General features: G+C 47.8%; 8 protein-coding genes across 8 annotated transcripts; 4 read left to right on the top strand and 4 right to left on the bottom strand.

Annotated features, from left to right (window-relative positions):
• Positions 1–278: 278 nt before the first annotated feature.
• Positions 279–2,736, top strand: BDCG_03063 (phosphatidylinositol-phosphatidylcholine transfer protein). The gene is made up of 3 exons (XM_045418652.1): positions 279–650; positions 801–924; positions 1,065–2,736. The coding sequence occupies exons 1-3, from the start codon at positions 367–369 to the stop codon at positions 1,746–1,748; spliced, it is 1,092 nt and encodes a 363-aa protein (XP_045275179.1). The 5' UTR covers positions 279–366; the 3' UTR covers positions 1,749–2,736.
• On the bottom strand, positions 2,672–3,930 carry BDCG_03062 (uncharacterized protein). Its single transcript, XM_045418651.1, has one exon. It carries the CDS (start codon positions 3,693–3,695, stop codon positions 2,727–2,729), a length of 969 nt encoding a protein of 322 aa, XP_045275178.1. The 5' UTR covers positions 3,696–3,930; the 3' UTR covers positions 2,672–2,726.
• A 25-nt stretch (positions 3,931–3,955) lies between these two features.
• On the top strand, positions 3,956–6,150 carry BDCG_03061 (meiotically up-regulated 65 protein). Its single transcript, XM_045418650.1, has 2 exons — positions 3,956–5,346; positions 5,450–6,150. The coding sequence occupies exons 1-2, from the start codon at positions 4,294–4,296 to the stop codon at positions 5,756–5,758; spliced, it is 1,362 nt and encodes a 453-aa protein (XP_045275177.1). The 5' UTR covers positions 3,956–4,293; the 3' UTR covers positions 5,759–6,150.
• BDCG_03060 (uncharacterized protein) lies at positions 6,151–9,632 on the top strand. Its single transcript, XM_045418649.1, has one exon. The coding sequence runs from the start codon at positions 6,235–6,237 to the stop codon at positions 9,112–9,114; it is 2,880 nt and encodes a 959-aa protein (XP_045275176.1). The 5' UTR covers positions 6,151–6,234; the 3' UTR covers positions 9,115–9,632.
• On the bottom strand, positions 8,515–11,716 carry BDCG_03059 (ribosomal-protein-alanine N-acetyltransferase). The gene is made up of 4 exons (XM_045418648.1): positions 11,491–11,716; positions 10,451–11,360; positions 10,149–10,331; positions 8,515–10,007 (listed from the first exon to the last, which is right to left on the bottom strand). The coding sequence occupies exons 2-4, from the start codon at positions 10,634–10,636 to the stop codon at positions 9,768–9,770; spliced, it is 609 nt and encodes a 202-aa protein (XP_045275175.1). The 5' UTR covers positions 10,637–11,360; positions 11,491–11,716; the 3' UTR covers positions 8,515–9,767.
• Positions 10,698–13,719, top strand: BDCG_03058 (phospholipid:diacylglycerol acyltransferase). Its single transcript, XM_045418647.1, has 3 exons — positions 10,698–11,413; positions 11,518–12,922; positions 13,036–13,719. Exons 1-3 carry the CDS (start codon positions 11,021–11,023, stop codon positions 13,179–13,181), a joined length of 1,944 nt encoding a protein of 647 aa, XP_045275174.1. The 5' UTR covers positions 10,698–11,020; the 3' UTR covers positions 13,182–13,719.
• A 693-nt stretch (positions 13,720–14,412) lies between these two features.
• On the bottom strand, positions 14,413–15,508 carry BDCG_03057 (uncharacterized protein; the record flags this gene model as incomplete). The annotated part of the gene is made up of 2 exons (XM_045418646.1): positions 14,413–14,839; positions 15,087–15,508. The coding sequence occupies 2 exons, from the start codon at positions 15,506–15,508 to the stop codon at positions 14,413–14,415; spliced, it is 849 nt and encodes a 282-aa protein (XP_045275173.1).
• A 298-nt stretch (positions 15,509–15,806) lies between these two features.
• On the bottom strand, positions 15,807–20,036 carry BDCG_03056 (aureobasidin resistance protein Aur1). Its single transcript, XM_045418645.1, has 2 exons — positions 19,143–20,036; positions 15,807–19,004 (listed from the first exon to the last, which is right to left on the bottom strand). The coding sequence occupies exons 1-2, from the start codon at positions 19,574–19,576 to the stop codon at positions 18,122–18,124; spliced, it is 1,317 nt and encodes a 438-aa protein (XP_045275172.1). The 5' UTR covers positions 19,577–20,036; the 3' UTR covers positions 15,807–18,121.
• Positions 20,037–23,270: the final 3,234 nt, after the last annotated feature.

The following is a 23,270-nucleotide window of genomic DNA, read 5'->3' as shown; positions in this document are numbered from 1 at the left end:
AGCAACAACCAACAAATTACAAATTTCCAACTCCTCCTCCTCCTGAACAGTTATTAGTTACTACTACCAACCCTCCTCTCCTCCTCTCCTCCTCTCCTTTTACTCTCCTCTCCTTTCTATCTCTTCGTTCTATCTCTTCTCTTCTCTCTCTTCTCTCTCTTCTCTCTCTTCTCTCTCTTCTCTCTCTTCTCTTTTCTCTCCTTCTTCTCTACCTCTTTTCTCTCCCTCTCTCTTTGCCTAACCCCCAACAACATCACCTTTCAAAACCCTCAACTCAACCACTCAACCACCCCCCTCCCCACAAAAGAAAAACCAAAAAGCGAAATAGAAAAGTACAAAAACCAAAAACCTACCAATCCAGAAACAATGACAAGTACACCCACACCCACTCCCACACCCGCTCCCGCGCCTACAACAACCCCCTCCCACTCCCTCACCCTCGACCCCAAGTACGACAACTACGATTTCCCAACCACCGCCCCGGACGCCCAGTCCGGCCACCCAGGCCACACCACCCCGGAGCAAGATGCGCAGGTCTACCAGCTGCGGGCCATGCTGGAGCAGCTCGGCTACACGGAACGCCTGGATACCCTGACCCTGCTGCGGTTCCTGCGAGCGAGGAAGTTTGATGTTGAGGCGGCGAAGGCTATGTATGTATTTTCTCTTATCGTATCCTTTGGGTTACCTTTTTTTTTTTTTTTTTTTTTTTTTTTTTTTTTTTTTTTTTTTTTTTTGGAAGGGGTGGTGGGTATGGTATGGGGATAAGTGGCCTATATATGCTAATATGTTCATGTTTGCAGGTTTGTCGGGTGCGAGAACTGGAGGAAAGAGTTTGGCACGGATGATCTTGTGAATACGTTCGAGTATCCGGAGAAACCGCAGGTGTTTGAGTACTATCCGCAATACTATCATAAGACGGACAAGGTGTGTTCAATCCATATCCCCTCGCCTTACAATAGGCAGAAACAGGTGTCTCCCGGAAGGACCAAATTGAGACATTGTCATACACCCGACAGCAGGGAACGGAAAGCTAACAAGTCACCATCATTTTACCATACATCTAGGACGGCCGTCCCGTCTACATCGAACAGCTGGGCAAAATCGACCTAAACGCCATGTACAAAATAACCACCGCAGACCGCATGCTGAAAAACCTCGTCTGCGAGTACGAAAAGCTCGCCGACCCGCGCCTCCCCGCCTGCTCGCGCAAGGCCGGCAAGCTCCTCGAGACCTGCTGCTCGATCATGGACCTCAAGGGCGTCGGCATCACCCGCGTCCCCTCCGTCTACGGCTACGTCAAACAGGCCTCCGCCATTTCGCAAAACTACTACCCCGAGCGCCTGGGCAAGCTGTACCTCATCAACGCCCCCTGGGGCTTCTCCAGCGTCTTCAGCGTCGTCAAGGGGTTCCTCGATCCCGTTACCGTGCAGAAGATCCATGTGCTGGGCGCTGGGTATGAGGCGGAGTTGCTGGCGCAGGTGCCCAAGGAGAACTTGCCGAAGGAGTTTGGCGGGGAGTGCCAGTGTGAAGGTGGCTGTGAGTTCAGCGACATGGGCCCCTGGCAGGAGAAGGAGTGGGCGAAGGAGCCGCTGTGGGCTAAGAAGAAGACGGACGAGGCGGTGAAGGCGGAGGAGGCTGATAAGGAGAATAGTAAGGTGACGGAGGGGGGCGAGAAGGAGGGGGGGGTGGAGAAGAAGGAGGCGGATGCTGCTGCTGTGTTAAGCAGCAGCAGAGTAATGGGGAGTTGACAGCATAAATAGTTAGATTTTTTTTTTTTTTTTCCTTAATTTTTCTTTTTTCTCTCTATTTTATTTCCTTTTTTTGAGGGTGCATTTTGTTCGTCCTGTTCCCTCTCATTTTTCTTTATTCTTTTGACTGATATAGAGAGAGAGTATCTGTGTGGGTGTCTCGTTATATACTTGATGGCAAATAATTCCTTCTCTGAAGTGTCCTAGGCTCCTGTCCCGCCCAAGAAAAGAAAAAAAAAAAAGCCCCATCTTTCAAATATACTCCACTCCCGTTTACATTGACGGGAGGGTTCATTTATACACACATATCACACACACATATACACATACACACACACACATATATATATATATATATACATATACAGCTTAGTGATCCTCGCCATTGACCTTGATTTTGTTTCTAGATCGATCAATCAGCTTTCATCCGCTTTTCATTTCTTGCTTGTCCTGTCCATCCAGTCCTTTCCTCGTGCTGGCATTTCTTCTTCTAATTCACCCCTCCCTCTCTTTTTCTGCGGTTCTATTCTGTTCACCCCCTAACCCTAAATGTCCATAGTTTTCATCTTCTTGCCTTGCTTAGCCCGTATATCTTTTACATACATCTACTGCTCTGCTAGCCCACGGGACTGTAGAGGGAGTTGGATTGATATATGAGGAATAAATAATGAGTAACTATGTGCAAGTTAAGCTTATCATGAGACATCTATGTACCTATCTCTTCGCAATTGGAAACGCCGGAAACAAACGACACCAGATATCCAACGAGGTCCCCCCCAAATGCAGCAAACAACCAGCCGAATCCCCACGTCCAGTTCCCATTCCCAAGATCCAGGATTCAAGATCCAAGCATGTAGAAAACCCAAGACGCCACTACTCCTTACAGATATCAAAAAAAAAAAAAAAAAAAAAAAAAAAAAAAAAAAAAATTACATGAAAGGGAAAGAAAACGTCCGATGATGCGCCAACCACATTTCCTCATAAATTCTCTACTACTTCCGCAGCTCGCTGCGCCCTTTCAACCTTCCCGACCGTCGTCGCCAGTCCGCGCTGCCCGTCAGAGTCATCTCCATCCTCATTGCCGCCATCATGCACACCCCCAACCCCTGCCACTTCGCCCTGCAATCTCAGCAACGTCCTCAATGCCTCCGCATATACATCGCCAACCCCACCGTCCATCCACCTCCTCTTCGCCCCCGCCGTCCTGCCAAAGGGAACATGTAGCGTGAAATCCTCTCTCCTGTTCCCGCGACTCTGCCTCTGAGCATCCCGCTGTAGCTGTGTCGGCTGGGCATCCCCACCATCCACATCCTTCATATCCACATCCCCCAAACCACCACCACCTTCCCCATCCCCTTCCAATCCCACCTCTTCCTCTAACTCCTCCTCCTCCTCCTCCTCCTCCTCCTCCTCCTCCAAAACCCCCCTCAACGCCTCCGCATACTGCCCCGCCGCCTTCCCCGGCGCATCCCGCCTCAACTGCGCCACAGTCGTCGTCAGCGACTCCAACTGTGCATACAACCCCGCCACGCGCGCCGCCAGCTCAGTATCGTACGGCTCGTACTCGACCGCTTCGCGCACGTGGAGGAAGGAAAGAGGGTCCGCAGCGCCATTTGTATTGCTATTGCTATTGTTATTGCTATTGCCTGCGGCCGCCTCCGCTAGCGATAGCCCGTTTATGCTTATGGAGGGGGCGGCGGTGAGGAAGGTTTTGTGGATGAATTCGTCGACGAGGGCGCGGACGTGGGATTTCATGGGGTCGTCGGCGTCGGGGTTTGAGGAGGAGGAGGCATTGCTGGGGTTTGTAGTGGTGCTGGCATTGGGTCTGGCGGAGGGGGGGAAATGGAGGTCTAGTTTCTGGCGGGAGAGAGCGATGGTGTTTGTGTAGAGATAGGAGAGGTCGGCGGGGGATTGGAGCTCGATTTTGCGGTGGTGGGGTGTTTCCATGTTTCTGTGGGTGGATTTTTTTCCTATTTTTTGGGGGTCTTTACTATTTGGTTACACCGCTTGTATGGCCCATTTATTTTGGTAGGTGTTTTCTTCCGTAGAGGTGGAATGGATTGGTATCGATTCAAAGATTTCATGCTCCAATGGCCTGTTGATTGTTGGACTTCGCGATGTTTACGCTCAGGCCCGATTTAGCCTAGCGTCGCTGCTCTCTTGATGTCATAGTTGCGACGGGACAAACCTTGGAATATAATAACCATGTGAAAACGAAAAACATCACTCACACCTTTCAAGCTTCTAGCCTCACCACGAAGACAGGGATGAAGAAGAAAAGGAAAAGCTCTGAGTATATATTTAAATTCAACGCCTTTTAGAGTTCTTTTTGTCTCTCTCCTACTAATAGATCATATTGAAGGAGCTCTCTTAGCAGCCCGCGACTGCTCTACAACCGTGGAAGTCCTCCACAAGTATGGGTTCGGCTTCCACGCTTCCTCCTACTTTTCCTGGCACTACTACTACCTATTCCTAATACTCGCTATAAAACCCGCCGCATACTATACTTGGGTTTCCATCCTCAGCGTATCAGCCTAACTATCAAATGTCGACTGTGCCTGGGATTTCCCTTATCGACAATACGTCTACAACAACCTCGGTTGAGCGGACACCCTCCAGGAACGTTGGCCTTGAACAAAGCCCCTCAACCGGCTCGCGCACGGCTACGGCGTTAACGAAGAAGTTGAGAAAGGGTTCCATGAAGGATAGCCTAGCGCGGAGGAAATATGCAAAGTATCAGCAGAATCGATACAATACCGGCGATGGCACCGATTCCATCGACGGGGACAGCGAGGCCCGACATAGTCGGGAGCCATCGTTGTCGCAACGAGGCTCTGCCGATATGGGAATGGAACATTGGCGTTCCGGAAATACTACAAAGCTTGGTAAACAAATTGCCACTGATGTCTCATCGGAGGTCGCAGCTGTATCATCACAAGCCAGGCAGCACCCTGGGGCTAGCGAAAAGAGCGCGATTGACGTGTTGTACGAGAATCAGCGGGGCTGGTGGTTCTTCGGGATACCCCTATACTCAGCAAAGTCCCTTTTGAACCTCGATCCGTCTGCTTGGCTGACCCGCAACTTCGAGGTTAGCCCCGTAAACATTACCAATGCGCAGGTGCCGGACCCTAGCTGGGAATGGGCGTGGGATACCTGGTACATAGATATGTCCTATGACGTTGATGAGGCTGGGTGGCAGTATTCCTTCTCCTTTTCGTCGCGCTTTGCATGGCATGGTACGCATCCGTGGTATCACTGCTTTGTACGACGCAGAAGATGGCTGAGGAAAAGGGTTAAGAAGACATACATTGGCCCCGAGGAAGACATCGCTGTAGGAAAGGCATGCGCGCCGAATTGGGGTTCCTTTGCGGTTAGTTCGTCCCGGGCACCGAGCGCTGAACCTGAGAGTCGGCGAGGAAGACGGCGCGCTGTTTCGACTGTTAGCGCGAGAGCGGAGGATATTGTTCCCGAAGATATCACCAATATCGGTACGCTGTTAAGCGCAATGAGGTGGGCTGCGTTGGATAGGGACAAAATCCTCGCCGTTCAGCATTTTGTGAAATATGCGGACGAGGAATTATGTTTACTTCCGGAAAAGGTAAGAGCTCCGAGTGTTTCTATTGTCTTCCTGCACACTAAAATTTTCTTGTTCTTATTCTTGTTTCAAATGTAATGACGAAGGTATTTACCTCAATTTACAGATGCCCGAGGTTTTATCCACTTTAGTATACCATACTTCTCGCCGGCAGCTATTGGACTACATACGACACACTATCGAGACCATCCCCGCGGATTCTGAAGGCGTTCAGAAACGAAGACGAGACAGCCTTGTCAAAATCATTGAGGATGGGCGGCTGACAGACCTAGAGTTCTGGAAGGATGAAAAGGTGCTGACTCGAGAAAAGGGGAATGGTTCTGGTGACAGAGGAGGTAGTGAGCGGGCTGATCAATTATCTTCTAGAAGGTCTAAAGGAAAGGCAGTTGTACGAAATATTGCGGATATGGAATAGGCTGGGGTTAGGAAGACGCGAGACGACTGTTCTTCAGGATTTAATTTTGCGACCCCCTGACTATTTTCTTTTCCCGTTCATATGCACTAATTTTAAGCACAGCCAGTCAAGCGATGTTCGCAAGGGGCGTTACAGGCGTCTACTAGATAGCTTTATTCATGGAGACAACTTGTTACAAACCTCTCCTTTACACGTAACTATCCTTTCCTTTATGCCCTCCAGTTGCTTCGTTAAGAGGCTCTATATAGATCACCACGTGATTGATTGTTCGCCTAAACTTTCCGTTTCTCAGCTAGTTAGTTACTCTCTTGCCAGCTAGAAGAAAGTTTAGGCGAAAAAAATATCCCTAACGCGAGGTCCAAACTGATGAAACGTCTGCAAGGGAATAATATATCAGAAAAGCTTTAGTATGATATAGATATTTACTCCACACGAAGCCACGAACAACACGCCGGGTGTCACCCCGTTTGAGTCCAATGCTCCCCGGCGCCCGGCATGGTTTGAGACGGTTGTCTTTCTCCCAATCTCCCCTTGACCATGCTACCCCTTCCCGCAACGAACTTTTCTTACCTTTCCTATACCCGCGGGAGTCCTTCTCTGTACTGACCCAAGAGAGATATGTGCGACGTTCACTGTTCTCTCTGGCGGTGGGCAATAACCGGTTTAATGGGTCATCATCATCCAATTGTTGCAGACACACCAGCCTGAATCCTCACCGTACTACGAGAAAATATACCGCGCCGCCCTCGGCGTCGAATGTTTCGGATTCTACACACGCTAGCGAGTTAGGCAATCATGATAATGGTGGAGAGTCGAAGGAAATGGATACTGGCGCATCCAGCGTCCACGATACTTGCTCCACGGCTAGCGACGCATCGTCCGAGTCAAGCTCCGAGCAATCTATGGATGTATTCAAAGAAGTTGAGGCCATTGAATCCAACAGTAGTGGCATAGTCCGGCAAGTTCGCGCGGAGAAGTGGTGGAGGAAGCAATTGGAACGAGAACTAGCGGGTAAACCGCCGCTTAGGCAAAACAGGCTCTATTTGGAATGGACGGATATAATGAATGAGATCATGGCCCTGAGGCGCGATACGGCAAACATACCTGCTCCGTCATATGCTAAAACTATATACTTGTCCGAACCGGAGGTCGTCGCTCTGGCTGGTGATGAGAGGGAGAACGTGTGGGATATCAGGGTGTTGAGCGGGTGCCGTGTCCACATACTGCCACGAGAACGCGAATCTCGGGATTCCACGCGCAAGGTGGTCCTTACAGGCTCTCCGGAAGCTGTTAGACTAGCCGAGGAGGAGATTAGATCGGCCATCGAAATGGTCCATGAAGCTGACGGTAGTGTGCAGCCTGACTCTCTACCTCTCTTTGTGACTGCTCATGATTGGAAGCAGGAACAAGGGATGGATACTCCAACGATCCGATCGGTCTGGACACATAATGTGCCATTGATAGCGGAAGGGAAAAGATCAAGAATCCCCGTCCGAGCAGATGCTTTCCGAAAGCCCGAGAAGTGGACTATCAAGAGTTTTGGCGACTATCTCGAATCACTTACGAATCTCGCTTTCTCAACTTCTATTCATAACTTGTTGTATTCGGATGGACAGCTAAACCGAGATATGATCATTGATATAATACGGGAGCTTTTCACGAGTCCAGACATGCAACAGTTTCTGTCCACTAGAGCAGTGAATTCTGTCATTTTCTATTGCTACCGATACCCCCAATATCTACCAGTACTTTTATCTCTATTCCCGAATTTTGAGCACTTGATGACGACTAGGACTTTTAACGCCTTGCTCACGGGCTGCTCTAAGAGCCATGACCTAAACAGGTTTCGTTATCTCATCTCCCTGATGAAGCGATGCGGGGTTAAACCGAATGGTGTGGAGTGGGTAGCTTTTATTGACACTATTCTGTCAACCGGTGTGAGGCAAAAAGTGGTCGCGCGCCTGCGCAAGGAGAGACTTCTGGATAATGAGCGTATCCTTCGTCGTCTCGTATACCGGATCATTCCAGACTCGTTCACTTCACATTTAGACAGTGGCCAGTCCGTTAAGGACTATATTGCAGTGATGGATAAAAGATACGGAAAGAACTGGATATGTACCGACTCAATAACACATATGCTCGGCGTAACTGTGCGTTTACACAATACCGAAGCAGCTCGCGAGATTATGCAGTTCTGCAAGCAATCGCGGCTAAAGCTGGATGTCCAGGGCATGAATTACTGCCTTGCGGTGCATCTCAATAAAAAGCAGTACTCAGAAACAATCGCCGTCTATTTGGATCTTATCAGCAAGTACCGTCGGCTCCGAGCAAATAACGAAACTATCCGAATTCTCTTCAGCGCCGCATGGCAGGCTAGACACTACAACACCTGCCGTGTCATTTGGGCCTATGCCTGTTTCTGGGGCTTCACAACCAGCAGCATGAAACACATGGTCCTATTCTCCCTCCTCCGAAACACAGTACCCACAATGGGCGACGAAGCGAGGCAAGACTGGCTTAAAAAGGCCGGCAAGGCCATTGCTGGAATTAATCCTATTATGTCTGAACTTGATTCTCGTTTTGACGTCCTTAGAAACGCACCACGTACTCCTGCTCAAGAAATGCTGGGGAGCGATAGCGTTATGTCCTTGTTGACAGAGTATCAACCCGCCGGTGAACTGCGGAGCCGGCAGCGGAACCTTGCCCTCTGGATCATCCACGGGGACTTCCTCGCGGCGTGGCGTTATAAGCCGCGGGTAAAGTTCGAGGAAATGATGTGGGAGGCTAATATGCTTGATATGGCGTGGTGGGCAGAGGGTCACGCTAGAAATATGTCGGTTACGGAAATTGTTAGAGACGTGATCAGAATTCCCGTGGATGAGAAGAACAGGTGGAAGAAAAGGACGAAGGAATATGGTAACGAGCAATTGGAGGATGAAATAAGAGAGGAGCAACAACAACGACAAGAAGAAGACAAAGAAGAAGAAGAAGAAGAATTGGATCAGCAACCACAGGAGCCAGAGCAAGGGCCAGAAGGACGTTTAGAAGGCCGGCCAGAAGGACGGCCGGAACAAGTGCTGGAAGGAATACTAGAACGAGAACTAGAACGGAACCTAGAACAAGAACAACGACGACGACGGCAACAGCAAGATATAAAGGGGAAAGAAGAGGAGACGGGAGAGGGTGTTAACAAAGACGCAACCATTGTTTCTAATGCAAGATCTGCTCAGCCTGAGCTACAGTTGGAGCACACGGGACATAAAGAGGGATGGATGGGAGGGTCGGTTTCAATAGACGAAGTTAAGGAAATGTTTGAGAGAAAGGGTATCTCCTGGAAAGGGCCAGGCAGCCCTTGAATGCTTACGAGTGACCTCGGCCTGTTATATTCTGCTTTATATGTATTTATATAGATCCCCAACACCATCTGTATATCGCTTCTTCCACATCTTCATGATTCCCTCCCTCGCCTTTTTCCATCTATGTATTGTATTTTACCTTATATCTGACTTGTTCTCAAGTTTCTTGCAAACTACCCGACCGGACTCTGTTGGGGAACGGTGCACTGTTTTTGCATTGTCTGAATTACTATCTAACATCGATATTTCTCCAAAGATATTGCCTTGATCCTTGATCATGTTAATAGGATCATCAAACTGGGGGGTATCTAACAGTTTAAGTGAAATTAAACCTTCGCTCTCTATCTCCTATTGCCAACTCCTTTATGCAAAAAGTGCCTTGGATGCATCCCTGTGGCTTCTTCGGGTTGATAATCACGGCCACGCCCATTGGTGACTCACGGGGGATGCTGAGCCTTGTTCTGGATACTGGGTTTTAAGGGAAGGGATGGAGAAATGGTCCTATCTATCATCCCCATTAATTCGCAGGCTTTTTGGAATCCACTGTTGAACCCTCGTGAGTCCTCCCTTGCGTAGGTCGGCTTCAGCGGCTTCCTCCGTCTCGCCAACCCATTTATCCCATAGCACATTGAAACTGAAATTGCACTGACTAATCAGCAAACGTGATGCCCCGGATGTTCCCCATTTTCTTGCATTGGTAGTCCGTCCGGATGACACCCATATGGATCGAAGGTGGTCGGAATGTACCCCACACCTTCCTTCAGATACAGTACGAGCCGGAAGGCAGAGTTGCCATTGAGATAGTAGCGGTGGAGTTTCTTGCTGCGCAGGAAGCCTAGACGCTCGTATAATTTCATAGCGGCGGTGTTGGTCGTTTCGGTTTCAAGGACGATCTAGATACGGAAGGATTGGATGTTAGTTGTCTGCTTGTGCTGGGAGGGATACCTCCGGCATTGTTGGAGCTGCCGCTCGAGTAGGACGAAACTTATGGTTGTTGGCGGGATAGCAAGGGAGCGGGAAAGAAATAGAAATACCTCATCCGCATCTCTCGCAATCATGGCATCGATAGCCATGCATACGAGCTTCGTCGCGATGCCTTTGCCTCTATATTCTTCCCGAACGGCTAACATGGCGATATACCCGCGCAGAGGCCCGCCGCGATGCGGTTCGAGTTTTGATACGACAACCCCAATCAGATTGTCCTTTTCGTCCATTGCCTGTATATATAGTAAACGTGGTATTAGCTGAATGTATATATATAGAGCTCTGGATTTCGTATGCGGGAGGCAAGGGTGCCTGTAGCGGGGTAATCTGAAATGCAACTTGGAACTTTTACCATGTAGCAGAGATCACCCCACTGATAGAGGAAATAGCGATAGACATAGATGCTGTACGGCTCCGAGAGATCCTTGGATATTAACTGGCGCATTGCAGAGACATATTCGTTCTCCTTGTCGCTTTCATACTGGATATAGCGGAGGTCTCCAGCGGAGGAGGGCGGGGATGCCGCAGTGTCGGCCATGGTGGATGTGGCAGGATCAGCGTTGCGATATCATGAGCAGCCCTCTTTTGTCAACTTTTTCTTTCGAGTTCGTCCAATTGGCACTCACTCCCATGTCGGCGATACGAAACCTGTCTCTCGGTGGTTGGGGTGGGGGATGTTTTTACACTCACTAGCTGGCGTTTCCACTCCCGATATTTAGCTCTAAATAGCTCTGGCCAACCCTTTCCAGCTCTTTTTTCCCCTTCCCTGATACATACACACCAAGCTCCAACTTTTCCCATGTGATTCTCCGTCTGTAATGACGGGCACTTTCGCCCAGTCGACGACATCCTTTATATCTATATATTTATATCTATAAGCTTCTGAAACAGCAGCAGAGAGAGATCTCTCCAATACTTCGCCATGTCGGGCCTGCGCCGTCGATTTGGGCAGATCTTCTCTACCTCTCCCCCGAGCTCTACATCCGAGATACCCGCCATCTCTACCCCAGACGACAGCAACAATAATGACGGTAATACCAACAGTAGCAGCAGCAATATCCTTTTGGCGCACAAGGATGGAGAGCAGCTTCATTTAGAAACGGACTTGAAGCTGCACCAAATCCCCGTGAAGCGGAGGAGCAAGCGGCGCAATGGGTTGATATTCGGACTCGGAGGCGTCTTTGGAATATTCTTGGCTCTTTTTTTCGCAAATCAGAATGAGGTTATTAGCTTGGATGCGCTGATGGACCTAAATTTGGATTCTTTGATTGATGTTATGCCCGCAGGCATTATCAGGGACGCAAGTCAATTTTCGGTATGCTCGACCTCTCAGAGTTTTCTTCTACCTCTACTTGTACTTTTTGGAAAACAAACACCGAAACTAGAACTAACTTATAATATTTTCCCTTCTTCGCCTAGCAAACGGAACGCGCAGCTGTTAGCTATGATGCTTTCTCGGTTGGTCTCGGCCTCAAGGCCCAGGGCATAGTAGCAAAGCACCCGGTCATTATGATTCCTGGGGTTATATCAACAGGGTTAGAGAGTTGGGGAACGGACGAAAAGTCAAGACAATATTTCAGAAAAAGATTATGGGGAAGTTGGAGTATGATGCGAGCGCTCGTCCTCGACAAGGCCGGTTGGAAAAACCACATTATGCTGGATAAGTTCACGGGCCTAGATCCCCCCGGTATTAAACTCCGCGCCGCGCAGGGGTTTGATGCAACAGACTTTTTCATAACGGGATACTGGATCTGGAACAAAATTTTGGAAAATCTAGCCACTATTGGCTATGACCCGATTAATGCGTTCTCCGCTGCTTATGACTGGCGCCTTGCCTATCTCAACCTTGAAATGCGCGACCACTATTTTAGCAGACTCAAGACCTACATAGAGACGGCCGTGAAGCTTTCGGATAAGAAGGTCGTGCTTGTTTCCCACAGTATGGGCTCGCAAGTTGCCATGTTCTTCTTCAAATGGGTTGAGAGTCCGGAACATGGAAATGGAGGAGCTGACTGGGTAGAGACCTACGTCGATTCGTGGATTAATATCAGCGGCTGTATGCTGGGAGCTTCAAAGGGAGTTCCAGCCATTTTGTCAGGAGAAATGAAAGACACCGCCCAACTTAACGCATTTGCGGTCTACGGACTCGAAAAATTTCTTTCCAAGGGGGAGAGAGCGGAGCTTTTCCGCGCGATACCTGGCATATCAAGCATGCTCCCCAAAGGCGGGGAGGCGGTTTGGGGCAACAATACCTGGGCTCCAGATGACCAAGAAGATCAACCCTTTACATTTGGCAACATGCTTAATTTCAAGGAGACGAATTCGTCAAACACGCAACAGAACCTGACTGCTAAGACCAGCCTGCCGTTCCTCTTCAAACACACGGAGCAATGGTACCGCGACCAGGTCCTCCAGAATTACTCCCATGGTGTCGCTCATACGACGGAGGAGGTCGAAGCGAACGAAAAGGACCCGCGCACGTGGTTAAACCCGCTGGAAGCACGCTTACCCCTCGCCCCCAACCTGAAGATCTATTGCTTCTACGGGGTGGGCAAACTCACGGAACGTAGCTACTTTTACCACGATGATACTGATCCGCTCTCGAAGCTCAATGTCAGCATCGACACAACAGTGACGAACGGGATCATAGATCGTGGGGTGGTCATGAGCGAGGGAGATGGCACTGTCAACTTGCTCAGTTTGGGATATATGTGTGCGAAAGGGTGGGGGATTAAACGATATAACCCCGCGGGCGCGAAGGTGAAAGTGTATGAGATGCCTCATGAGCCTGATCGTTTCTCACCTCGAGGAGGGCCCAACACAGGTACTTTTTCTTGTTCTTTTTTTTTTTCCTCCTTTCTTTCACGTTCTATCCCCCCGTTTTCGTCCAATACTACTCCACCGTTTTGCACCCCATTTTTAACTCTATACATCTAGGCGACCACGTCGATATTCTTGGGCGGTCCTTGCTCAATGATCTAGTTCTTCGCGTCGCAGGGGGCAGAGGCGACATGATCGAAGAGAACTACGTGTCACGAATAAGAGAGTATTCCGACCGCGTCAAGGTTTACGAAGAAGAATGAAGAAGTAAAACGAAAAAGTGCAGTAATTATACCTTACATTAATACCCCTCTGTGTATAAAAAGAAAACGAATTTCCTTCCCTTTCTCTATTCCCAAAGACGGCTTTTCCCTGGTGTCTTTGCCTACCTCCACATCCTCTCTATCCATATCTTTTCCTATTATTTTCTCCCTTTTGCTCTATTGGAAAGACTCCTGTACGCATTGCATTCTCACTTTTTTTCCTTTCTTTTCTTTTCTTTTTTCCCCCCCTTTTGGATTCCATCGTATATACCACTTCCGTTGTACCCATTATACTTTGCTTTATACCACCCTCCTGTACATCCTGCATTGTTGTCGATGACAAACAGCGGTGTTTTTGCCCGTGGTTCTCCTTGTACAATGTTGTGTTGGCCTTTTTGTATCCGGCCTGCTTCTTTTCTTTCTTTCTTTCTTTCTTTCTTTCTTTCTTTTTCTTTTTTCTTTTTTCTTTTTTCTTATCAGATCTGCTTTGTCATGCAGCCGCGGATATCTCACCTGAGAGAGAAATTCTGCTTAAAAGTCAGAAGACTTGAAAGGAAGAGAGGGAGAGACCTTGAATATGAAAAATATATTACGATAAATAAATATTTAACTATGGCAGTGTAGATTGGTAAACACAAGATATCAAAACAGACACACGCAAGGAAACACTTCCAAACTCTCGCTCTGAATAAAAAAAAAAAAGTGAAGTAAAGAAAAGAAAAGAAAAAGGAAAAAGTCGCTGAAGTGTGTTTGTATCCTTCGAGTGGGATGGACAGTTCCCGATACAAATTGAAGAAAATCCCTGAGAGCCCCTTTCACTTCCTACATGAATAGGGGTCGGTGCAGAGTTGATACGCGGATAAGGCGAACCTTTGAATTTGAATCAAAAACAATCTAAAACGCTCTCCAAGCAAATAAACTCTCAAGATCAATATGGACATGTAGGTATCAAGACAGCGAGACGTAGACGGCATGTAAATGAAAAATAAAAAATAAAAATGGCCAAACCAAATGTAAGTTGAAAATAGCCACAGCATGAAATTCTTCCTTTAGATTCCTACTCGAATCTCTCTGCAACAGAACATCAATGGCAACAAGGAAAATGCCGATGGTGCCAACCTAACCGCTCAGGTTACTCCTCATTCCATCCATCGCAATGAACCTCACAGTTTATCAGCCTCGTTTTCTCCATTTATTTTTTCATTCGGCATCGACACAGTGATATCTACACCTAATGTGGCAGGCGACACTTGCCTTTCGTAGCAGACTCACCACTTGATGTCACGCAGTCCAAGCAGACACCACACATTCCCGCCGTCAATTGATGCAACTCCAGCCACAGCGATGACTTAAAGTCCCCATTAACAGGACGTGGATTATCCCAGTATCTTTTGGCGGCGTATGTACATGTACCTGGGGTTGCCCCGAATCCGGCATGCCGAACGCCTTGCTGCCAAGGAAAAGGCAACTGGGGCTCCGCATATGCGAATCTCAGATAGTTTGGTGCAGGTCTCTGCGACGCTGAATTTCTGTGATGCGATCGTAAGTGGCCACAGGCCAGACCTGCTGAGTGCTTTGCGAATTCTGAGGATGAACTGGGCTCTGCCGGCACATCGTCTGTTCTGAATGTCCCCGATGGCTTTTTCCCACTCATGGACCTGGGGAAACTAATTCTGCATTCCTTGCTTTGAATTCCACTGGAAAAACGTAGGTGATGACAAAAAAGTGGTTTTCTTTTCCGTGGTTTGTGAGTGAAATGGGGGTAGGGCGCGGGTAATTAGGAAGATCCAGCCAGGTACTACTTACCGAGGATGTTCCCCCTAACGAGAATATGCTCAGGGAATTTATGGAAGTCGGTAGCAGGATATTTGGGTAGTATAGCCTTGGATATTTTGCCTAATGCACCTGGTAGATAGATCCATAATATATGAGAAATACAGAATCTCGAGGCTCTTTTCGAAGGTCATTCCGTCCCCCTCTAGCGCTTCAAGATGCCCCTGGAGCCATACGCCTGTAAATGGAAACAGGGGCTTCTCGCAGCAGTATTTGTCTGCTACGACTGCGAGATCGAGCAACTGAGAGGGCGTACGCTTTGTAGGGATCGCCTGAATTTTATGATGGAGAACACGAAACAGAAGTATCAATGCGTTGGCATCGTCGTCAAACAGCTGGATCACACAGACTTTTTCCCCAGGGGCAAGAATTCGGCTCAGCCCGTTCGATACTTTCCTTCCAAGAGGAGTTGAGTTCGCGCGGTCGAATCGGTTGGGCGCCTCACAGAGCGTGTCGGATGAAACCTGAAGGTACAATTTCGTATTCTCTGGCATTTTGCGAATCTCCAAACAAATCTCGCTGTTGGTGTGGCAATCTGGATGACCTGAGGTTCTTTCTTCCATCCTATCACCGGATGTAGATGGCAGGGAAAGAGGTGTACAAAAGGTCAAACAGGATTGATAATAAAAAACAGAAGAAGAGAGAGTTTAATAATAAGCTCTGATATCTCAACAGAAGTTGAAAACATATAATTAACTTAAGAGAAAAAGATTATACGCAGTAGATGAAAAGTGAAGAGTCTAATAATAAGAGACTGAGTAGAGCTCTCTTTTCATTGATCAGTGTAGTTGTCAGTAAAAGTAAGAAGAATATGTTAATATTATAGTGTTGTATAGATAGATCTTCACTGAGCTCACTTCACATCAGTAATACTATAACAGACTAGATCAGCAGAATATCAACATGTTGTTACGTTGAAATGGAGGCACTTCTCAATTGTGTGTCAATGTTAATGATCTGACAGAATGTTGGATGTACTGCATCCTGAGCCCCTTTCCAACACTGAGGATGCATTGCTTTTCAACGCGAGAAGAGGATGGTAGTAGTAGTAGTAGTAGTAGTAGTATCATGGCCCGCATTGTTCATCCATCTAAATTTGAATGCCAGACATTGTTGAATAAGCCCCCACTTGTCTCTCCGCAGCGGTAGACGTCCGCTCGTACTATGTATGGATAGGGTATGATTTGGCCAAATATAAGATATCCATCCATACGAATAGCGGGGCGTCACTTTGAGCAAAAGCGGAAGCAAAGCAACCTCAGAATATGCTGGCAGACGGTCCTGACCAAATCTGCTCGCGGTACAGATTTTCGAAGGCATCCAACCCCCCTCTTACGACACGATGGAAGAGAAGGAAGGGATGGTTGGTGGTGGTTAGGAGAAGAAATAATGGACGTCATTATTAATTGGTTAAATTATATGATATGTCAATATCCGTGTGGAAATAAGAATCCCCGACCCGACCAACAGCAGCGACGAGGAAACGGAGAGAAAAAAGAAAACCACGGAAAATAAAACAAGCAAAGAAGAAAAATTTGTTCATCATCGTCATCAGCACATACGCTGCGTAGTCGCACCTTAAAAAGAAAAAAAAAAAAAAAAAAACTCCCCTTTCTCCTGATTTCTGCTAGCTTTTGTGTGGTGTGGTGTGGCCGTCTCCCTCAAAGCGCCACACACCCCGTCATATTCATATAAAGCCCTTCCGGCCTAGCTTGCTCTTCATTGCAGCAAAAAGGAGAAAAAGAAATTACATCTTGCTTGATCCGAGTGTTTTGCTCCACGCGAAACATGACAAACGTGAAGAATAGGAGGCACCCGCAAAAATAACAAACACCCGCTCAACTGCCCGCTCACTGCCCATTGCACATTTATCGCCCATTGCCAACCTGCTCGTCATCACAACCACAGTGGAGGAGAAAAGATAAGGGCATGTACAAGAGTATCTTGCTCGGCTGGTACGGGGAATTTGCCGAAAACAATAATAGCCTTGCATGGAATGGGAAATGGGAGTAGGGCGGTGCTAGCTCGCATAATAAGCAAACAACAAACGAATGTATATCCCATGAGGTGAAGGCGGAACCCCGTCAAATGCAAAATCAAGTGCCACCTCAACTAGAAAAAAAAAAAAAAAAAAAGGCAGAAAAACTTTAACAGGTTTAAAACAATCTCTATATGCTCATGGTTGATGCAAACGATCGAAAAGAAGAAAAACGAATGGAAGGAAAAATAACTAGGGATTAAGGGGAAATAAAAAAATAAATTGCGGAAAAATTTCAATGAGCTATAATAAGCCCTCTCTTCTTTGTCCGCATATCCGCATCCCCCGCCGCCATACCGACTCTAGTTTGTACAGTACACACAAGTCCAACACCCATCCATGAGCGTAACGAACGTAATGCAAGGTTGAAAAAAAAAAAAAATGGTTCGCGCCATAACGATTATTTTTACTTCCGTGGATGTCCTAGTCGGACAATTTCAAAGCGCCCTTGCAGGAAAATGACAATCACGGAGAGAAAAAAAAAAACAGCCTCCGCCAAATCCAACGTGACGGTCTTCCGAGTTATACCACAGTCTGTTTGAAGGATCCGATTTCCTTCAGGGGACATGGTGGAAGGTGAACCGCAGATCGTGCGCGTGAGAGGAGAATCGTGCCTGGGTGCTAGATAATGATACCCGAAAAGCGAGGACCCTAAAAATGCTATGACCAAAAAGGACCAGGGGCATATTTATTGGGAAACGAAAAATTCTCCGTTATAGGTCCGACGATCTATTGGTTCAGCTGGCTGAGCATGTGACCGGTAAACAAGGGCAACTAATTATCCGAGGGGTGATCATAGTAGGACTGATGGTAAAAATCCATGGAGGTGCTGTTGAGAAGCGAAGATAAGAAGGAAAAGAGGTATCCAAAATCATTAAAGTTAAGTATGTCTTTCGAAAAGTAAGTCGCTCAAAGCAGAAATAACAGGAGGGCTCCAGAATATGCCGTGAGTCATTAATATAAATCCGCTATTACTTCAAAATGCTGTTGTGTTCTCGACAGGGGGGCGTTGCCAAGTATTGGTGGGTTTTTTTCGAGGAAGAGGATCATCGGAATGTGATTTTAAATATTAGCGACCTGCTTCGAGGTCTGAGTTGGCACCCAAGGTCTCGCCATCCCAGAGGGATTGAGCTTCATCCACAGGGCTAAGAGATCCGGAAGATATGGAGGAAGACGATCCTACGGTCCATTCATCGGAATCGATGTGTAAATCGCCATGGAAGTTCGCCAAGTCATAACCATGGTCGACTGGCGATTCTCCAACCTCCACATAATCATAGTCCCACCGGAACATCTTATCAGGCTGGACTCGTGGTATGAATTTGGACTTGGCAAAGTAAAACGAAACGGCAGCTAGGAAACCGCCACCAATGAGATCCACTGCGTAATGATGCGAAAGATACATCGTGGACCACCACAGCCAGGCGGTATACATGATAAAGGCGGGTCGAAGCTTGGGAAATATAAGGCTCAAAAATAGAGACTCGAGGGTCGCGTTCCCGGCATGCAGAGAAGGGAAGGCACCAAACGGCACAGGCGATGCCGTAAAACCAGATGTATATATATCGATACCGAAAAGTTCATCAATCCGGGCCAATCCACCAGGTGACCCTGGTATTCCGTAATGTGCAGGAGCTAGTCCATATAGGTTCTCGTACCATGGAGGTGAGCACGGGAATAAAAATTGTATGGTGACGGCAGAAATGCACATGAATCCAAATGTGCGGGCGAAAATTGGGGTCATTCCAGGGGGTCCGAAGATAAATATTATAATGGAGCATATAGCGGGAGCCGCGTAGTGCATAATGCCGTATGGAACCCATGCCAATATGTCTAGGAAAGTATTCTGACGGGCAGAAAGAATATTGCTGAGATTGGCACCATAGAAGATATTTTCGAGTGCTGGAAGCACACGCACCCATATTGGCGGCCGCCAGTCGCTTGGAATAAATCTGTTTTAAAAGGAGTGGGATCGCGTCAGCTCGAATGCATCTCAATTGATACCATACATACACCATCGCCGCCGTCCTCAACGATAAAAGAAAAAAAGAAGTTTTTTTTTTTTTTTTTTTTCGGGGCAAGAAACATACTGGCAGGCATAGAAATAGATTAGCCAAGCAATAATAGGGAGAAATGGTAGGAAGAATTGGCAGCTGATCGGGAAAAGTAAAGACATTATCAACCCAAAGGCGACCAGGGTCTTGGCGAAGGGTCCAGGCGATTCAATGATGCAGAGAGAAAAGATGCCAACAAAGAGGAGTACGAGATATTGTCCATCATATACGCTCCACCGATGAGCCTGTAGAGTCTTCAGCGTGTCGAGGGGCGAGAAGGAGCTATTAAGGGAGGTTATCGATGAGGACGGAGACACGCGACTTCGTAGCTTTGACCGAAGTTTTCGGCGCACGCGGTGGGGGAGAAGCATTTGTATGGACCGCCATGGTATTACAATCTGAACTTTGCCGAAATAATTCTGCGAATTATCCTTCCATGATGGAAGCACAGGGTTCATGACGCCAGCCATTATGGAGAAAGGCGCCGGAGCAGTCGAGGGAACGGGTACAAAGTTGGATGGTATTTAGTCGAGAAGGGCCTAGGTAGGTAGCCAGGGCGAGCGATCTACGGGCGATTAAGAACGACGCAGAAGGCAGACGGCCAATCCGGGCAGCCTAGGAAGGAGCGTCAACGGCTGGCGAGGGACTATATAGCCCTGGGGAGCTGAAGGAAGGAGGAGGGAGTTGGAGGAAGTGAGGATCGCGGTGTGACCAAGCAATCGACATCAGGGAGGGAAGGTTGACGCCGTATTGGCTGGGACAGGAGAAGAAGGAGAGAAGCACAGCAGGCTACTACTGACAATCAGGGCACGGGCGGAGAGGACGCGAGAGAGTGAGAGAGACGACATAAGGAAGAGAAGGAGAGAAAGAGAAGGGAAAGGGGAAAAAGATGAGGTTTGACACTGGGTGAGAAAAGCGCCTGTGGCTAGCACGAGAGAGGATGAGGTTCGTTCGTTGTACACTCTGTGTACAGTGTATTGTATTTTTGGTATGGCGCGGGTACGGTACGGTGCACTGCGGCCGCTGGTTGGCCTAGCACGGGTTGGCGCAACATCTGTTGTACTCTGGTAGCGGGCTTGGTGCGGTATTTTACAATACCGGATACAACCATACCCAAGCCCGGCGGATGAGGCGGAATCACCGGAGCTCGGGGTCTTTTGTTATTGTTTTTTTGTTTTGTTTTTTCTTTATTTCCTTATCACTTTCTTGATATTCAGATGATATTTATTACTGATAACCTGCAACCTGCATACAAAACTGCTGTGTCTCCTTCTCAGTGCTACGAACGATGAGTTGCTGGACAGAAGCAGCACGATAATATCTATTTGTTCCCCAATCGCCAGCCAGCATTGAGGGCGGGCCCCTTGCAAGGCCTCGCCTCAGGAGTCAGGAGTCAGGACTCGGCACTCAAAAGCTCCTGTCTGGCGCCTCCGAGGAGACTAGAGAAAAGCCGTCTCTGTGACGGGGGAGAGAAATGCGAGAACTAGGCCAGTCCCAGCAACCGGGAACGGCATTTTGGCGTCCATGCTCAAGCTACGGATCGAGGAGTGCGGGCTCGCTGGCACGGGATCTTTGTATTCCGTTTCGTTCTGTCTGACCAGGCGCCGAATCCAGCGCTGTCAGCAAGAGCTAGCAACCGCTAGCAAGGAGCTAAGTTAAATGAGCTGCTTGGCAATGCAAGCCGTGCGCCTCCTTGTGGCTTTACGCGAGTTGTGAATCTGTGATAGTTCTGACATTTTTATACTAGACGGACGTACAGGTTTAACCTCTCCGCTTCTATTTGTTCAGAAAAAGTTTTCATAAAAAACGACCCAAGCTGCAGATCCTGATATCAGCGCTATTATTTGCACGATGTGGGTACGGAGTACAGAACATCGCGAAAGGGAGCAAAGAGACCCCGATGGCCGTGCTCTAATGTCTATGTACGGAGGATGGATCCTCCGTATTCGCGTATCTTGCCGGGTTAGAAGGGTCCGGTACACATCTGGATATCTTTCTATTTTGTTTTGATCCAGAGGTTAAGCAAAAGGGAAGTTGTCCTCCCTGAGTGCTTGTACTCCGTACAGAGTACTCCGTACAGAATATGTAGATGGGAAATGGGAAACCAGAAAAAGCACCCTTTCTGGATAAGGGCAGAAAATTTCGCGCAAAAATGAGTTAACCTAGAAAAAAAAAAAGCCAATTATTATAAAATAATGACGCGTGTCGCTAAATCCATCCAGTAATACACACCTGTATAGGCCAATACAGACCTGTCTTCTACGTAATAATAATATACCGCTTCTTGTTGTAACTTATTATTGTTCTCACAGCTCGGTTGGTATGGAAGGGAGGAACGTGTGAAAGAGGAACATACGCTCCAAACCTTTGATACTCGATGAATGGAGCAAAAAATCAAGTGACGATTCACGCATGATCTCATGACAACCTTTTGATAATGTTCCCTGTCTTGTTAGGATCGAGTTCTTGTCTCCACATCTCTAGTTACGGATTGCCCGGCTATGCAGTTACAAATCACACACAGGCTATTATTTTGCTGCAGCCCACAACGCGACACGACGAGACGGCGGACGACGACATGCGACGACCCAAAAGGGCAATTTCTTTGGTCGGTTTATCCGGGTTTCTCCCAGTTTACATCTGGTGGGTATTATTGTTCGGTGACTTGATAACCCAACTCAACTGACCAACTCCTTCATGAAACATCTACCTCCGAGTGGTGTTGGTGGGTAATAAATAATGGTTACTATGCATATTCATGTACAGTACATGTACAGTACATATCTGCGCTGTGCTGGTTATGCATATCGGCGGCATCTTGATGTTCCCCATCCTCTGGATATGGATATGCGGGGAGGTTCTGTGTATCTACGCAGCTATCACTATCAGATCACAAAAGGACTTCCATATGGGTATTTTGGCCTGTTCAGAACATGATTTACACACACCAACCACACGGCAGCAGCAGCAGCAGCAGCATGTATAAGCAGGCCGACCGACCACAGGCAAGTCCCATGCAAATAGCGCATTGCATCTTTCCCGGGCGAGAATCTGCGCCGATGGTTGGGCACGTGCGCATCGATCCCAGCAAGCTCGACACATCGCCAGGCCCAAGAACAACCCTCCCCCCTCCGTTCTCTAGGCGCTGAGTCGGATTGGGGATTGAGGGAATATGGGTGCGCAGTTTGGATGGTCGGGATATACAGAGCGCGTACCCCGGACCGTTGCGAAAACTTACCCCGTATCTCCACCAGTGTCAAACAACCCTTGGAGAGCGCGGGGCCCTCAGAAGCCGATCAGGTCTCACTCAATCTACTTATTACTTAACGCAATGTTCCTTGGATAAGCCTCATGGATATTTCTTGCCCAGGTAACTAGGTTTCACCCATCTGATGCCTGGTCACTCACCGCCTTATGTATGTGCATCTACACCGTATGTAGAGCTCCCTTCCCCCCCTCTGCTCCGGCGGGGCAAGAAAGGAGCAAGAACTTTAAAACCTCGAATGAATCAGACAGCGATAAGCCGGGCATGTACACTTCAGTACGGATTTTTGCGTCCTTCTTATTTGCTCCTTAAAATAGGCTCTGGACTAAAACAGAGGAGGGGTAATTTAGCAGATCTACGGGCTGCAGCGATTTCGTTCTGACTTGAACATCACTATTGCGGGGTAAGTAGACTTTTGCTAGGATAAACTGATGAACTCCACCGACATCATACTACATATATAGATTATGTTTTTGCCTATTATTATACGCTCTTCCCAGGTACATGTACAGTACATGTCCATGCCCACGGGGTCGCCGGATAAGAGACGCCGAAAAAATACGGATGGAGGAAATGCTTGCTCCAACGGATACCTCGGAGCAAAAAAAAAAAAAAAAAAAAAAAAAAAAAAAAAAAAAGTGCGATTTATCATCCGCTCCCTGGCGCGGGGGCTCTTCATCAGCGCACACAGCAGCGATGGCAGTTCTTGGTAACTACTAGTTACATAGTATGCGTAGTTATGCTTAGGTATGCTGAATGTGCTCATCGTACAGTAGCAGAGGCTAATAAGAAGCTCGGCAACCGCGGTGAGCAGCACTCTTCTCCAGGCGGAGCATTATCAGAGACGTTTTTGCCGTGGTTGTTTGATATATATATCCAGATCGATGGTCATCAATATT

The sequence above is a fragment of the Blastomyces dermatitidis genome (assembly GCF_000003525.1).
Source record: "Blastomyces dermatitidis ER-3 genomic scaffold supercont1.3, whole genome shotgun sequence".
Classification (NCBI taxonomy): domain Eukaryota; kingdom Fungi; phylum Ascomycota; class Eurotiomycetes; order Onygenales; family Ajellomycetaceae; genus Blastomyces; species Blastomyces dermatitidis.
The sequence above is the reverse complement of the archived record's forward strand: the minus strand, read 5'-3'. Positions and strand labels throughout refer to the sequence as shown.

Coding starts and splice junctions, on each gene's coding strand:
- BDCG_03060 (XM_045418649.1), top strand. CDS start 6,235: ATGCTCCCCGGCGCCCGGCATGGTTTGAGACGGTTGTCTTTCTCCCAA.
- BDCG_03059 (XM_045418648.1), bottom strand. CDS start 10,636: ATGGCCGACACTGCGGCATCCCCGCCCTCCTCCGCTGGAGACCTCCGC. Junction 10,332..10,450: donor GGGGTGATCTCTGCTACATG/GTAAAAGTTCCA, acceptor CTATATATACAG/GCAATGGACGAAAAGGACAA. Junction 10,008..10,148: donor TTGCGAGAGATGCGGATGAG/GTATTTCTATTT, acceptor TTCCGTATCTAG/ATCGTCCTTGAAACCGAAAC.
- BDCG_03063 (XM_045418652.1), top strand. CDS start 367: ATGACAAGTACACCCACACCCACTCCCACACCCGCTCCCGCGCCTACA. Junction 651..800: donor GTTGAGGCGGCGAAGGCTAT/GTATGTATTTTC, acceptor TCATGTTTGCAG/GTTTGTCGGGTGCGAGAACT. Junction 925..1,064: donor ACTATCATAAGACGGACAAG/GTGTGTTCAATC, acceptor CCATACATCTAG/GACGGCCGTCCCGTCTACAT.
- BDCG_03056 (XM_045418645.1), bottom strand. CDS start 19,576: ATGGCTGGCGTCATGAACCCTGTGCTTCCATCATGGAAGGATAATTCG. Junction 19,005..19,142: donor ATCTATTTCTATGCCTGCCA/GTATGTTTCTTG, acceptor CTTTTAAAACAG/ATTTATTCCAAGCGACTGGC.
- BDCG_03062 (XM_045418651.1), bottom strand. CDS start 3,695: ATGGAAACACCCCACCACCGCAAAATCGAGCTCCAATCCCCCGCCGAC.
- BDCG_03061 (XM_045418650.1), top strand. CDS start 4,294: ATGTCGACTGTGCCTGGGATTTCCCTTATCGACAATACGTCTACAACA. Junction 5,347..5,449: donor TATGTTTACTTCCGGAAAAG/GTAAGAGCTCCG, acceptor CTCAATTTACAG/ATGCCCGAGGTTTTATCCAC.
- BDCG_03058 (XM_045418647.1), top strand. CDS start 11,021: ATGTCGGGCCTGCGCCGTCGATTTGGGCAGATCTTCTCTACCTCTCCC. Junction 11,414..11,517: donor GGGACGCAAGTCAATTTTCG/GTATGCTCGACC, acceptor TTCTTCGCCTAG/CAAACGGAACGCGCAGCTGT. Junction 12,923..13,035: donor TCGAGGAGGGCCCAACACAG/GTACTTTTTCTT, acceptor CTATACATCTAG/GCGACCACGTCGATATTCTT.